This window comes from Ambystoma mexicanum, chromosome 2q (genome assembly GCF_040938575.1).
Source record: "Ambystoma mexicanum isolate Mex_15411 chromosome 2q, UKY_AmexF1_1, whole genome shotgun sequence".
Classification (NCBI taxonomy): Eukaryota; Metazoa; Chordata; class Amphibia; order Caudata; family Ambystomatidae; genus Ambystoma; species Ambystoma mexicanum.
In genome coordinates this window covers 10,168,780-10,181,278 of record NC_090924.1, presented here as the reverse complement: position 1 = coordinate 10,181,278, position 12,499 = coordinate 10,168,780, and the positions used below count along the sequence as shown (strand labels likewise).

At 46.5% G+C, this 12,499-nt stretch overlaps 1 protein-coding gene across 2 annotated transcripts in view; it reads left to right on the top strand.

Annotated features, from left to right (window-relative positions):
• The window catches only part of AXIN1 (axin 1), a 486,191-nt gene that overhangs the window by 169,201 nt on the left and 304,491 nt on the right, over positions 1 to 12,499 (top strand). For both annotated transcript variants that reach the window (XM_069646773.1, XM_069646774.1), the window contains exon 5: positions 11,116 to 11,253. In XM_069646773.1, the coding sequence (XP_069502874.1) occupies positions 11,116 to 11,253 (138 nt within the window). The remainder of the gene's footprint in view (positions 1 to 11,115; positions 11,254 to 12,499) is intronic.

The window sequence follows — 12,499 nt, the reverse complement described above, 5'->3', positions numbered from 1 at the left end:
CACTGAGGGTGCTGTGTACTACACATACAGAAAAGCAGACGATACCCTATGGAGTAAAAAGAAATCCCATAGCCCATAAGCACATAACAAGTCAAGGACATACCTCAAATCATGTCTAAGAGTGGGAGTAAAAGAGTCTCACTCTTAGCAGGAGAAAAAAACAAACCCCAAAAATCCGGCAAAGCTGCTGGGGGACTCACTAGGTTTGGGAAATTAGCCTTATCAGAGAATTCTCCCTAACAAGGTTGCACAACCTCTCCCAGCATCCCATGCATTTCTGTTGCAGCTTAAGTATTGCTTCATTGCTTTCCTTAGTGTTACCTCCCCTTTTTAATGCTGCTTCTAGCTCCGTTTCTGCTTCCTGTAGTTCATTCAAAATCCCTCCTTGTAACCCCTTGGACTTGGCTATGGCTATCCCTCTCACTACTATTTTAAAAGCTTCCCAGAGCATACCCGCTGTCTTCACACTGCCAGTATTAATCTCGAAATAGCTTATTATTTCCTCTCTCATGTCCTCCCCAAAAACATCCTCTTTCAGCGATTCTGCTCGGAGGCGCCATGTCGGTATCTTAGCTCTCGGGGGTTGGTATTGCCATGCTAGTATCAACGGCGAATGGTCCGAGAGGACCCTCGCTTTGTATTCTGCCTGCGCTATTTCTATCATTAGTTCATGTGTGACAAACACATAGTCCAGTCTAGTGTGTAGGTTCTGGGGGGCCGAATAGTGTGAATATTGTCTGTCCTGTAGATGGTGTGACCTCCATGCATCCTCTAACCCGAAATCTGCTAATAGAGACTGCAACACCCTGGCAGCTGGGGTGGGTCGATCTATTTTGGCATCTGATCTGTCCATTTTCGGGTCTAGTACACAATTGAAGTCTCCTCCCCAAATCACTGCCCCCCCCCCATCCCCCCCGAGGTTCACATTGAGTTTGCTATATAGAGTTTTAAGGTATACCGCCATGTCCTGATTCGGGGCATATGTGTTTATGATACATATTTCTTTGTTCTCCACCAACCGCCTTATTATTACCATCCTACCATCTGGCTCAACCGTAGAGTGCAGTAACTGAAACGGAACATGCAGTGCCACCCAGGTAATCACCCCTCTAGCATAGGCTGAAGATGCTGCACCCACAACGGTCCCCCTCCACTTCCTTCGAACCACCTCCAGCTTCTCTTGCGTTAGGTGAGTCTCTTGTAGCAAGGCTATGTCTATTTTCTGCCTGCGCAGGTACATCATAACCTTATTTCTTTTTAAATAGCTATTGAGCCCCCTGACATTCCAGGTGACTACTTTAAGGTCTCCCATGACGTGTTAGGTTCCTGATCTTCCCTCCACAAATACAGTCCATATCTCGTCTTTTCAGGGTGTAGGCTCGTACCCCAACTTTTTCTCTCCCTCCCAAACTCTCCCCAGCTACAAACACCTCAACTCCCCCCCCCTAGCCCCCCTCCCCGCTTCCCACCCTGCCCCAACTTCCACTGCAATCCCCTCCACTCACCACCCTTCCCCAACTGATGCCCAGCTCCATCCCTGGAAATCAGGCACCCCCGCATCTAGCCCTTTTCCAGCAAATGCCATACTCGCGGCACAGCGGGAGATATCGCCCTAACAGCGTTCTAACTATTCTCTTGCTCTGTGGTAGGCCTTCTCCAGCTCGTAGCTCCTAATTTATGTATCAGGCTAAGCGCACTCATTGCTGCCCATTTTGCATTTCGCAGGTGATATTCTAGTCCCACCTGTCCAAATGTCCCATGTTTAACATCTGCTGAAACTATTCTGTGTACCAGTTCTGTAGCCACTGTCACTGGGCCCCTCCTCCCTCCTACCATCATACATGGCATTATAGTCACTTATCGTATTCTCGCTGGCCTTGCTCCTCGTCTCACTCCGGACAGCCGTTTGCGTCCAGCCACGTCTCCGCCTCCTCCTGGGTGTCAAAAAAGTGCGCTTTACCTTTGTGGAAAACCTTGAGCTTTGCGGGGTCTAGGAACATATATTTGTATCTCGCTGCGCGCAGTCTCCTCTTTATTGCCACGTAGCTGTACCGCTGTCTTTGCACCTGCATGGTGTAGTCAGGATATGCAGTGATGGTCGCAGACGCCCTTGTTAACGTCCCTCCTTTTTGGAAGAATTCCAATATCTTCTCTCTATCTCTGTAGTTCAAGATGTTTGCTATAATTGCTCTAGGAGGGGCTCCAGGTTGCGGCCTCCTCATCAGAGACCTGTGTGCACGCTCAATTGCAAACCCTTGGGAGAGCTCGCCTGCTCCCACCTCCTGCAGTATCATGCTCTCCACATAGTTCATGGGGTCTTGCCCTTCCTCCCCTTCCGGGAGACCAACCACTCGTATATTGTTGCATCTCGCCCATCCTTCGATACGTGGACTTCCATGGCATTGTTTGTGCTAGTGTCAGTGTTATTCTTCACCGCACTTTCCATGCCGCTCGTTCGTTCCGCCAGAGCTCTCACATCTTGTCTCAACAGATTGACCTCAATTCCCACTGTATCTATTTTGTTTCCCAGTGCAGTTCTCAGGTCTGCCATCGCTGCCCCCCATGATGTTTTCAGTTCCGTTACGGCTGTCAAGATTGCACTGTCCTCCCGTGGAGAGGCCACATCTGCCGGTGCAGTTACCGTACCTTGCGCTGGGGTGGTGGGAGATTGCTGTGACTTGGCAACGATGTCTTTCATGGGCTGCTTGCCCTTGACTTTTCCGCCCCTTACAGACATTGCTCCGCCCTGTTTGTGCCCCAGGGGCTGTTCTCACCAGGGGCTACCAACTCCTGCTTCTCATGTGTTTCCGTCCGTTGTTATGGGTATCAATGCTCCCCAGTGATTGATTTCCCAGGTCGTGGCCTAGCGTCTTGCCTGCAGCTGTACCTTCCCCTTATTGTGGCCGCATTTAATGTCTTATGCCGTGCCGCCGCCTGCACGTCAGCTTGCCTGTTTATCCAGTTATTCCTGGTGCGTGTTATTTATGGATGTCTTAGTTCTAATGTCCATCTCACTTGTTTCAAAAATATTGTGCTTGGTCACTTCACAGTGTGCAGCATCTCAGGGGGGCAATGTGCAGCTCTACCATCCCTTACTGGAAAGCTCCATGCTAATCGACCTCAGGGTTGGAGGGGGTCCACTGCTGTCCAGCCCTGTCTCCCAGTGACCGTTCCCCACTCCTTACTGTATTGGCTTATCTTTAAGCTTCTATTTAAATGCTGATGGCTTCTTGGAACGATCATTGTACAATGTCACCTTATTCACTGAACTTGGGTCTGCTTGCCGCCGCTTGCTGGCCATGTGATATGCAGGGTTCCAGCTGCTTCCAACTCCAGTGGCGCACACCCGATCCAACTCCCCAGCCCACACGTAGCTCTCAGCGCACATCTTCCAGCCTGCATGCGGCCGCGTATCAGTTACATTCGTGTGCGCTCTCATTCCCCAGGCCGCGCAACATAGTCCTTTGTGCTAATCCGATGATCCTGAGGGCATGTCTTCCCAGGTCGAGTGTCCTCTATTTCTTACTCGCCACAGTTAGTACTCAAATGCTGTATGTGGTGTGTCATTCCGCGGCTGTTCCCTCCTTTCCCGCGCAACACTTGCGGCTCACGAACCGCAGACCCCCGTCATGCTGTTATTCCAGCGGGTGTCCCCGCCGTCAGCAATGCATACCCTGCGCGAATGCACACTGCTGTTCCTACTCCTGGGAGGGCACCTGCTGTGCATTCCCGTGTCTGCCGGTCTTCACGGGGGCTGGGGGCGCAGTTCTATTCATGCACGCACGGCAACGAGCCACCATACGCTCTACTTGCCGTGCCGTGCAGTCTCCAGCATCCTCCGTTCACCACTAGTTTCCGTGCTCGCCACCCGCTTCTGCCTGCAGGCCTGCGTACTTGTATTGTCACGGCCACATGTCTGCTTGCTGCAGCCTGTGTGTTGTGCCTCCCTCAGCAGCCCGTTTCACTTTCGCTCCTGATGGCTTCGTGGGTCCCTTTGTCCTGGGGACACCACCATCTTGTTGTTGTTGCCGCTGCTCTCGGTCCGAGACACAAAGTGACAGATCTTCCGTTCGCCTGGGTCAATTTGTTAATAAATACATGATGCTTCTTCCCATCACATTCACACATCCATACTGCTGTTCTGGTGCAGCAACCTGCTGTCAGGCAGCTCGCGCTTTCCAGGATCAATTGTCGGATCACGGAGCTCTGTAGAGATGCAGCCTACTCCATGGCTGCCAAGCCACGCCCCTCGGGCTGCAGTCATCTCTGGTAGTCTTCTTCGGATCTTCTGTTCCAGTGGTCTAATTGCCTTCTGCTTCTGTAATCTCACCTTTTATCAGGATTTCACACTCGTCCTCTGCAAACTCTCCCTGCAGTTTACAGAAGGGGGCGGGTGGCTGTCCAGTCAGGACAGCCAGCCCCCAGTGGGTGTTAGGGAGAATTCTCTGTTTAGGCTGAATTTCCTAACCTAGTGAGTCCCCCAGCAGCTTTGCTGGATTTTTGGGGTTTATTTTTTTCTCCTGCCAAGAGTGAGACTCTTTTACCCTCACTCTTGGGCATGATTTGAGTGTGTTTCTTTGAATCTAGATGTGTTTAATGGGCTATGGGGTCTTTTACCCCATAGGGCTTCATGTGTTTTTGTGATGTGTGTTACACAGCACCCTCAGTGCAGTAACACAGGGGTGTCATAGTGACCCCCCAGTATAGACTCCATACCCTGGGACTGACTACTGCCTCCCGGGGCATGTAAAGTCACCATTGACTTTACTAGTCTTAAATTCTGAACAGAACCAGTACAAACCATCATATTGTGGACGTACTGGCTGGGGCAATTCAATTGCCCCGGGGTCTGTTAGTCGAGGGGGCACGTCTCCGTCCCCCCGGATCGAGTTTTGGCTGGTGGCAGTGGATACTACTTTTAATATTCAACCGCGAATATTTCCTATGGGATTTCCCATTGTTTTAGGCTACTATCTTTATTTATTATTTACGGTAGCCTCGAACATACCGCCGGTTTATTTAATTAATATTAATTCTCCGGTTGGTATTTTTTGGCAAAACTTGATTCTAAAATGGCGTTTGTGTTCTCTTCTGTGACTCCAACCCAAGTCGAGCCCTTTGTTCCACTTTTTGGCGGGCTTCTCCACAGAAGCCCTCCAAAGTGGTGCCACTCTGTCTGGGGTACTTAGGAGGGGTGGAGGGGGATTTAGGCACCCTGGACTGAGTTGCCTAGGCAACTCAAGTCGCACTCCGTCCTGATTGGCCCAAGTGGTGAGCCGGCCGACTGTTGTTCCAGTGTCAGATTAGAAGAGAGATTAACTCCTTCTATCTTCCCATCTAAAAGTTATCCCCTGAGGATGTCATGTATAGGTTCATTCTCCTCCTCCTCCTGAGCAGAGGCTAGAAGCAAAGTTCCCACTTCTAGTCTAGAGATTTAGGCTTTTAGACGGTTGGTGTGAAAGACCCCAGGGGCCTCCTTAGGATTGCCTAAGTCCACCAAATAATTGACCTCTCCAAGTTTTCACACAACCTTGAAGCGTCCAATCCATTTGTCCTGTAAAGCCCTCTGCCTTGTAGGTACCATCACTAGATCGTGCTGGTCTTGCAATTGCGTCACCAGTGCCTGACCTGCTTTTAAGTTATCAGAAGCTTCTGTCATCATGTGTGTCATTCTCCTCAGGAGACCTAAGACATCCTGAGGGACATCTCTATAAGCAAAGAGAAGGCATGGCAGTAGAATGTGCCACTTTCTTCTAAGGGGTTCTTCTAAAGCACCTATCATGCTCTTCATAGTACGGTTAAACCTCTCTACCAACCCATTCGTCTGGGGATGGTAGGCAGTTGAGAACTTGTAAGTTACTCCACAGTTTTTCCACATGGCCTGCATGTAGTGGGACATAAAATTAGATCCCCCTGTCAGAGATAACCTCCTTAGGAAAACCTACCTTGGTAAAAATAGCAAGTAGGGCCTTAGCAACTGCCTGAGCAATAACAGTCCTCATAGGTATAGCTTCAGGATACCTAGTAGCATGGTCTACTACAACCAATATAAATCGATTGCCTGAAGAGGTTGGAGGGTCTAAGGGACCAACATGTCGATTCCTACCCTCTCAAAAGGGACTCCAACCACTGTGAGAGGCACACTTCCACATCAGACCCCAATTTAGGCCAGTAGAAATGGAGAGAAAGCCTTTCCTTGGTCTTCTTAAAACTTAAGCCACAGGAATCTCATGGGCTAACTGTAGGAACTGATCTCCTGAGGGACTACACGTCTCCTATAGTCCCCTGGGATACACTCAGTAGGTTCACTGTAAAAGAGGCCATCTTCCCAGTACAACCTGTGCTTCCCCGGCTCTTGCCCGTCCAGCTGGGAAGCTGCCTGTTGGCAAAGTCCTTCAAGAGTAGGACACTCTCTTTGACCTCTGCTGAAGTCTGCCCTACAGGGTCCACCTTCTGCCAGTAAAGACTGCAGCTCAGGATGGTCTTTAGGATCCAGATCTCCAACAGGGGGAAGGTCTTCTTCCAGCTCTGAATCTTCAGCAGCTGATTCAACCTCTCCTGGTTGTTTCTCACACTCCGCCTCATCTGGTGGAGTAGTCACAGGTGTGACTTTGGACAGTCCTCTCGGGATGTCCTAGTTGGATGCACATGAGTGCTATCTTGTTTCTTTCCTGAGACCTGGTGTTTCCCCTTTGTCTCTTTCTTCTTGGAAATAGCAGTTAGTAGTTCCTGTGGACTGGGTGTTATAGGTTCTCCTGTAACAACCTCCTGAGAGTCATTTAGGGTGATCTCTCTGGCCTTCCTTGTCTGCTCCTGTTTCCTTTTACTGGGAGGGGCTGGGGGTGCTTGATACAACTCCAAGAGTTTTAAAGTCATTCCCCAACAGGACTCTCCCAAGCACCTCACTGTTTACACTAAAAGGTATTCTGACAGTCATGTTGTTGCACTGGATGAGAGCTGGTAGTCGAAACAAGTATTTGGACAGGGCCTCCAGCAAGCTTAGTGAGGCCTTCGGGTGCCTTAGCAACATCCTCAGGTTTGAAAAAGGTGTCATCCACCACTGTAATGCTGGCCCCTGTGTCTCTAATGGCAGGGGTCTCCTGACCATTTACAAGTACACTGTCCATGTAATATTATTTTGTGTTATCTGGAATAGAATTATAGACATCTAAATTCTGCTGTTGCTGCAGACCCAGGGACACTAAAGAAACACTGGCAGAGACTCCAATGGTGTCTTCAGCCAATAATTGAAGGTTTCCACTACCCATATGTACTTCTTCCTCTGGGGAGAAGGCTAAGGAGGCAGTGTGGACCCCTGAAGGTTTACCCTTGCATCTGGGATCCCCTTTCACATGGTCAGTTGACCCACAAGCATAACATTTTCCATATGTTTTGACAAATGGGGTCTTCTGCTGACCTCCCTCTGGTTTGGCACCAGAGGTTTCAGTAGCCTATTTCGGTTTTCCTTGTGGCTTACCCTTTTTCTGTTTGGGGCCCTCTTTTGGATTTGAGGTATTAGAATTCTCTCTACCATATTTCTTTTGCTGCTTCCCTTCATCCTTTTTCTGAGTGGCCCCAGAATCCCTGTGAGTAGCCCTGTTGGCAACCCACAAGTCAGCAGCCTTTGCTAGCTTCTTGGGGTCAAGCTCTTTAAAGTCAGCCAAGTGCTGTCTCAGCTCAGGAGAGCAGGCATCAAAAATAGATTCCAACATAAACCGATTTCTCATTCCTTCAAAAGTGTTAACTCTGTAACTCTTTACCCAACCTTCTAAGTTTCTCAAACAGGCACATACTCAGGTAGCCCCAGGGGTACCATCATTCTTTTTGAGGGTCCTAAACCTCTTAAGGTACTGGGAAGGAGTTTTCCCAAATCTAGCTATCAAAGCTAGCTTCACATTTTCATACTCCAACCTTTCAAGTTCCCCCACCTCCATTACAGCATCAGTTGCAACTTGGGGGAGTCTAGACAAAAGCCAAGGAATCAACTGATTCCCTGTGAATCCCTGAATCCCATAGTTATACTCAAAAGCACCCAACCAATCCAAAATATCAAGTTTCAGCTCATACATACTCACAGCTTCCTTAGGTATGCAAGGTCTCTTAGGACTGGAAGACCTAGAAGACTCTGGGATAGAAACATTTTCAAGAGACAATTTCTTCATTTCAAGAGCATGTTGCATTTCCATTTCCCTTAGTTTGAGTTATTGATGTTTACTTTCAGTTTGCCTTTGGAGCCTTTTGAACTCTAACTCAAGTCTCACTTTTTTCAAGAGAGACAAATTCTGGACTCAGTACTGGACCTGGTAGGCTCATTGTGGCTAAAGGCTGAGGCCCAAGAGCTTGTTGATGTGCAGAGGGGCTCACATCCTGAGACTCCTCCAACTCTTCTTGACAGCCCTTGTCCTCAGACTTTGATAATTCAACAATCTTTCAATCAGCTTCCCTGTCCATGCAGCCAAATGCTGGAACTCCATACCCATGGCTTTCAGACAAGAGCCCTCCCTCCTGGCCTTCAAATCTGGAATCAAAAATTGGCTGAGCATTAAGCCTCTCCAATAAGGACCCTAATTTATACCTTGCTCCTTCCCAGAACGTATTCTTCATGTTCGCCTGTTTGCACGTCTACCTATGTTATGCCATAAATGTTTTTTTTCCGGACCTTCTGTAATCTTCGGTCCTTAGGTAACCAATTGTATGTAATTCTAACTATGTATGTACCACCGACTCCATGTATGTAAATTATAAGTCTTCTCCAGCGCCCAATTACCTCAGGGTATGGTGCGCGATATAAATAATAAACAAATACAAAAATACAAATACAAATCAATTCATTTTTCTTTCCTTTAACGGGGAGATTCCTGACCTTACACACATCCTTCAGTTGATCTACTGTTAAAATGATCAGGGCGTCCTGTCTGAAGTTATCCATATCAGGCTTGATACAATTGCTTTTCTAGTGGTGCTTATCCTTGAGAAGGTTACTATTTGAACAAAAGTAAAGCAGAACTCTCAATGTAACAACTCTACAATGTGTCCACTGTGAGGAACCCTTGGTGGCAATAGTAAAGACAGACACAAGTGATCACAGTTCAAGGGTGTTTATTAAACTTTATGCGGGTTGGAAAAAGGTCTAATCTAAACCTAAATCTAAGATGGGCGCAAGTGTCGGCTATCAAATGAAAATAAGGCACTCCTTGTGGCATTGTGTCAAATAAAAAGGGCTTATACTAAGAAACCTATTGCCCACCTTACAACTAATACAAAAAAGGGTGTGGAATGGTTTTCAAGAAAAGGAAAGAAGTGTTCATAAATAAGATATCAGGATATAGTAGCTTGGATCTCCCTTCCCCACGTTTTGTGCACAGGGTAAGATGGGATCTTGGAGCACAGTACACACTCGAGCTTTCTCAGCATGAGTCGACAGTTCCACTTGCAGCTATCAGGACCTTCGATGGCCAAGTCGTGTTTCTCTTGAAAGTCGCTTGCCTTAGAGGGCCTGTCGTATTCAACAGCAAAACAAAAGTTCCTTCAACAACAAGAACGTTTGTTTCCTGGTTTTGCTTTGGTTGATGATTCTTCACCCCCTAGTTCCCTCTCTTCCGGGCGCTGACCCTTCTTTACTTTTAGCCTCCCTCCGCAGGGTTCACTATGGCTTTTCCTTCGCTCACAAATCTTAATGTCTTTTTAAACAGTTCCAATGGACACCCCTCGGCCGGGTTCACGTTTGCCGGCACACTGTTTCTTGGGACTTAAGACTTGCCCCCTTCTCGTCAGCATCCCTCAGTCGGGTTCACTCTTGCGTACTTCACATTCATAATGGTTTGCGTGTTTCACTTTTAGTTTGTCTTCAGGATGATAGGTTTTCCCAATGTTGTTTGTAAGGCCTTTGTCAGTACAAGTGTTGGTTCTTTTTCAGTGAGGCTTATTAGTCTTCTAACCTTCAATATATATATTGACCCACCTGTAACCCATGGAATTCTTTTAACTATATTGACCAGTGCAATTGCTCTGTTTTTTGTTTGTTTTTAATATTGTATAACACAATATATTGAGGGTTAGACTAATAAGCCTCACTGATGGGGTTTATCCCATGAAAACAGGCGGAAACGCGTTGACATATCATCCTGAAGACAAACTATTCTGAGAAATAACCTCTTTTTTGAATTTCAAAGAATGTGTGAGAAAAGCTCCCCATTAAAAGAATTTATATTTTGCGACTAGATGGCACATCAAGAAAGCTAGTCTATGTGTATATTAACCCTAAAAAATGTTTTTTGTACTGTGATCATTATGTTTGTTTTTATACATGAAATGTTATAATGAGGAAACCACTGTTGAACAATAAATTAAGTAATATGCTTCCTTTTTTTTTAACAAAACCTTTGTTTATTTGACTTGACAACACACGAACAAAACAGAGATGATCACAGCATAATCACAGAATACTCCTTTGCACAACGCATATTTACAGTACAGTGCTGGCGTTTAGTGTACATTAAGCGGGTTGGGGTCAAGGTAGTGTCTCGGAGAGAGGAGTTACGAAACACATTCAACAGGATGGCATTAGTGGAGGGAATGGGGGGAAGCGGATTTGGAATCAGAGTTTGAGGTCAAGGTGGACAAATAGCTACGGAACCTCCGCCAAATATCCCTTGGTCTCGAGGGTGAATGTTGCAGTACAGCCCATGCCTCCTCAGTATTGTGCGCTCATGGGACTGTCCTAAGCCACTGTGCATAAGTGGGTGCTAGCAAAATGCTTCCTTGATATAATTATAAGAGTTCTGAGTCTGTGTATTTTATAGTCATAGTGTGTGGTCTATACTTTGACAAAACACAGGAGACAGGGGTAGTCCGTGTTTCCCTATTTCTTTACTCTGTCCCCCAGGATTAATACATCTATTCTTGCCTAACGCCAACCATTTGCCTCTAGGGGTACTTGTATTATTATCTTCTGGCAGAGGTTTGACATTACTTCTCTATACACCAGCAACCTGCTCTTTTGTGCCACTAGCAACTTTTGTAGAATATTGTGCCTTGCTTACACCTTTTAATTTACTTTTGACAACCTGTGCCCTATATTCTTTCACATTCTAAGCCAGTTTTCTTATCCTCCAGCGTACATATCGAGTGCCAAAAGATATCCATGTGGATCCTGAGAAGTTTGCTGCAGAGCTGATCAGTCGCTTGGAAGTTGTATTGCAGGAGCGTGAGGCTGGGGAGAAGTTGGAAGAGCGCCTTAAACGTGTCAGAGCAGTGAGTATATTAAGCTTTCTTTAATGGCAAAGATGCTGTCAATGTGCAAACCTCAGGTTTTCTAATGCTATCCTTGCTGCTGTGTAGCTCCTTTTGTGTAAGTGTCTTTGTGTACATTCTTCGCAATTTGCATATTCATAGGTATATTGATGGTCCCCACCTCTTGCACCGCACGAGAATCTCAGCTGTGAGACCACTTTGATCAGCAGGGACAAGTCCCATTGACTGCAGAGGGAACTGTTAGGACAAACGTCAATTTTGCATTTCACTTTTATATATTTTAGTCCTCTAAACCTCTCTATGGACTATTGGATGATTGACTTTTTTTGTGTTCACAAACTTCTACTGAAGTCAAACTACCACTACAACTCATTGGTAGCCCATATGGCTACTTGGGTAGCAGTGAATTTTAAGCGCACTTTTTTTGTCCTTGGGCCATTTCTATCCTAGAAATTGCATACAGGGTAGGCTGTTATGCAATTTACTTTTTGGCTACAGCATGTCTGTAGCCTTTTATCGTAGAAGTAGCCAAAGGCTCGAATATGGTGGCCTTTTATGTGCTGTTAGGCAAGAATTGATGTAGTAACCCTTTTGGAGTCTTGTGTGTCCCCTACTCTCTCTATAATGTATTTACCAAACCACTTTTTGATCAGCTTGACTATCTGGGTGTCATGTACACCAATTACGCTGACGACACCCAGATGCTCATCCCTATCACTGGTGACTACATTGTGGATAATGGGACACTCAACAACATCTACCTCATCATACAGGCCTGGATGGCGAAGAATGGGCTCTGTCTTAATGATGACAAGAAAGAGCTGCTCCTCCTGGGCTCTCCTGTTAAGCTGAACAAATTGGATGCCCTATTCTCTTCCTCCAACATTGACAGCAACATAAAGTAGCGAATGTGGTGAAAACATTAGGAATTTACTTAGACTCAGAACCAACAATAACAAGACAAACTAACCCCATGGCCTCCTCTTCCGCCTATACTTGTAAGCTTATTACAGCTTCCCGACAGTATCTATCCTCAGCCAATTGTATTACACTAGCTAGAGCTTTAGTCCTCTCTAAGCTGGATTATTGTAATGCACTGTACCGTGGTACCTCTCAACAAAACCTTAATAAAATGCATGTTCTGCAAAATAACGCCATTAGAGCAGTGCTAAACATCCCTAGGAATCTACACATCTCTGAAACCAGACGCTCGCTAAATTGGCTGAACATCAAGCAAAGAATAACT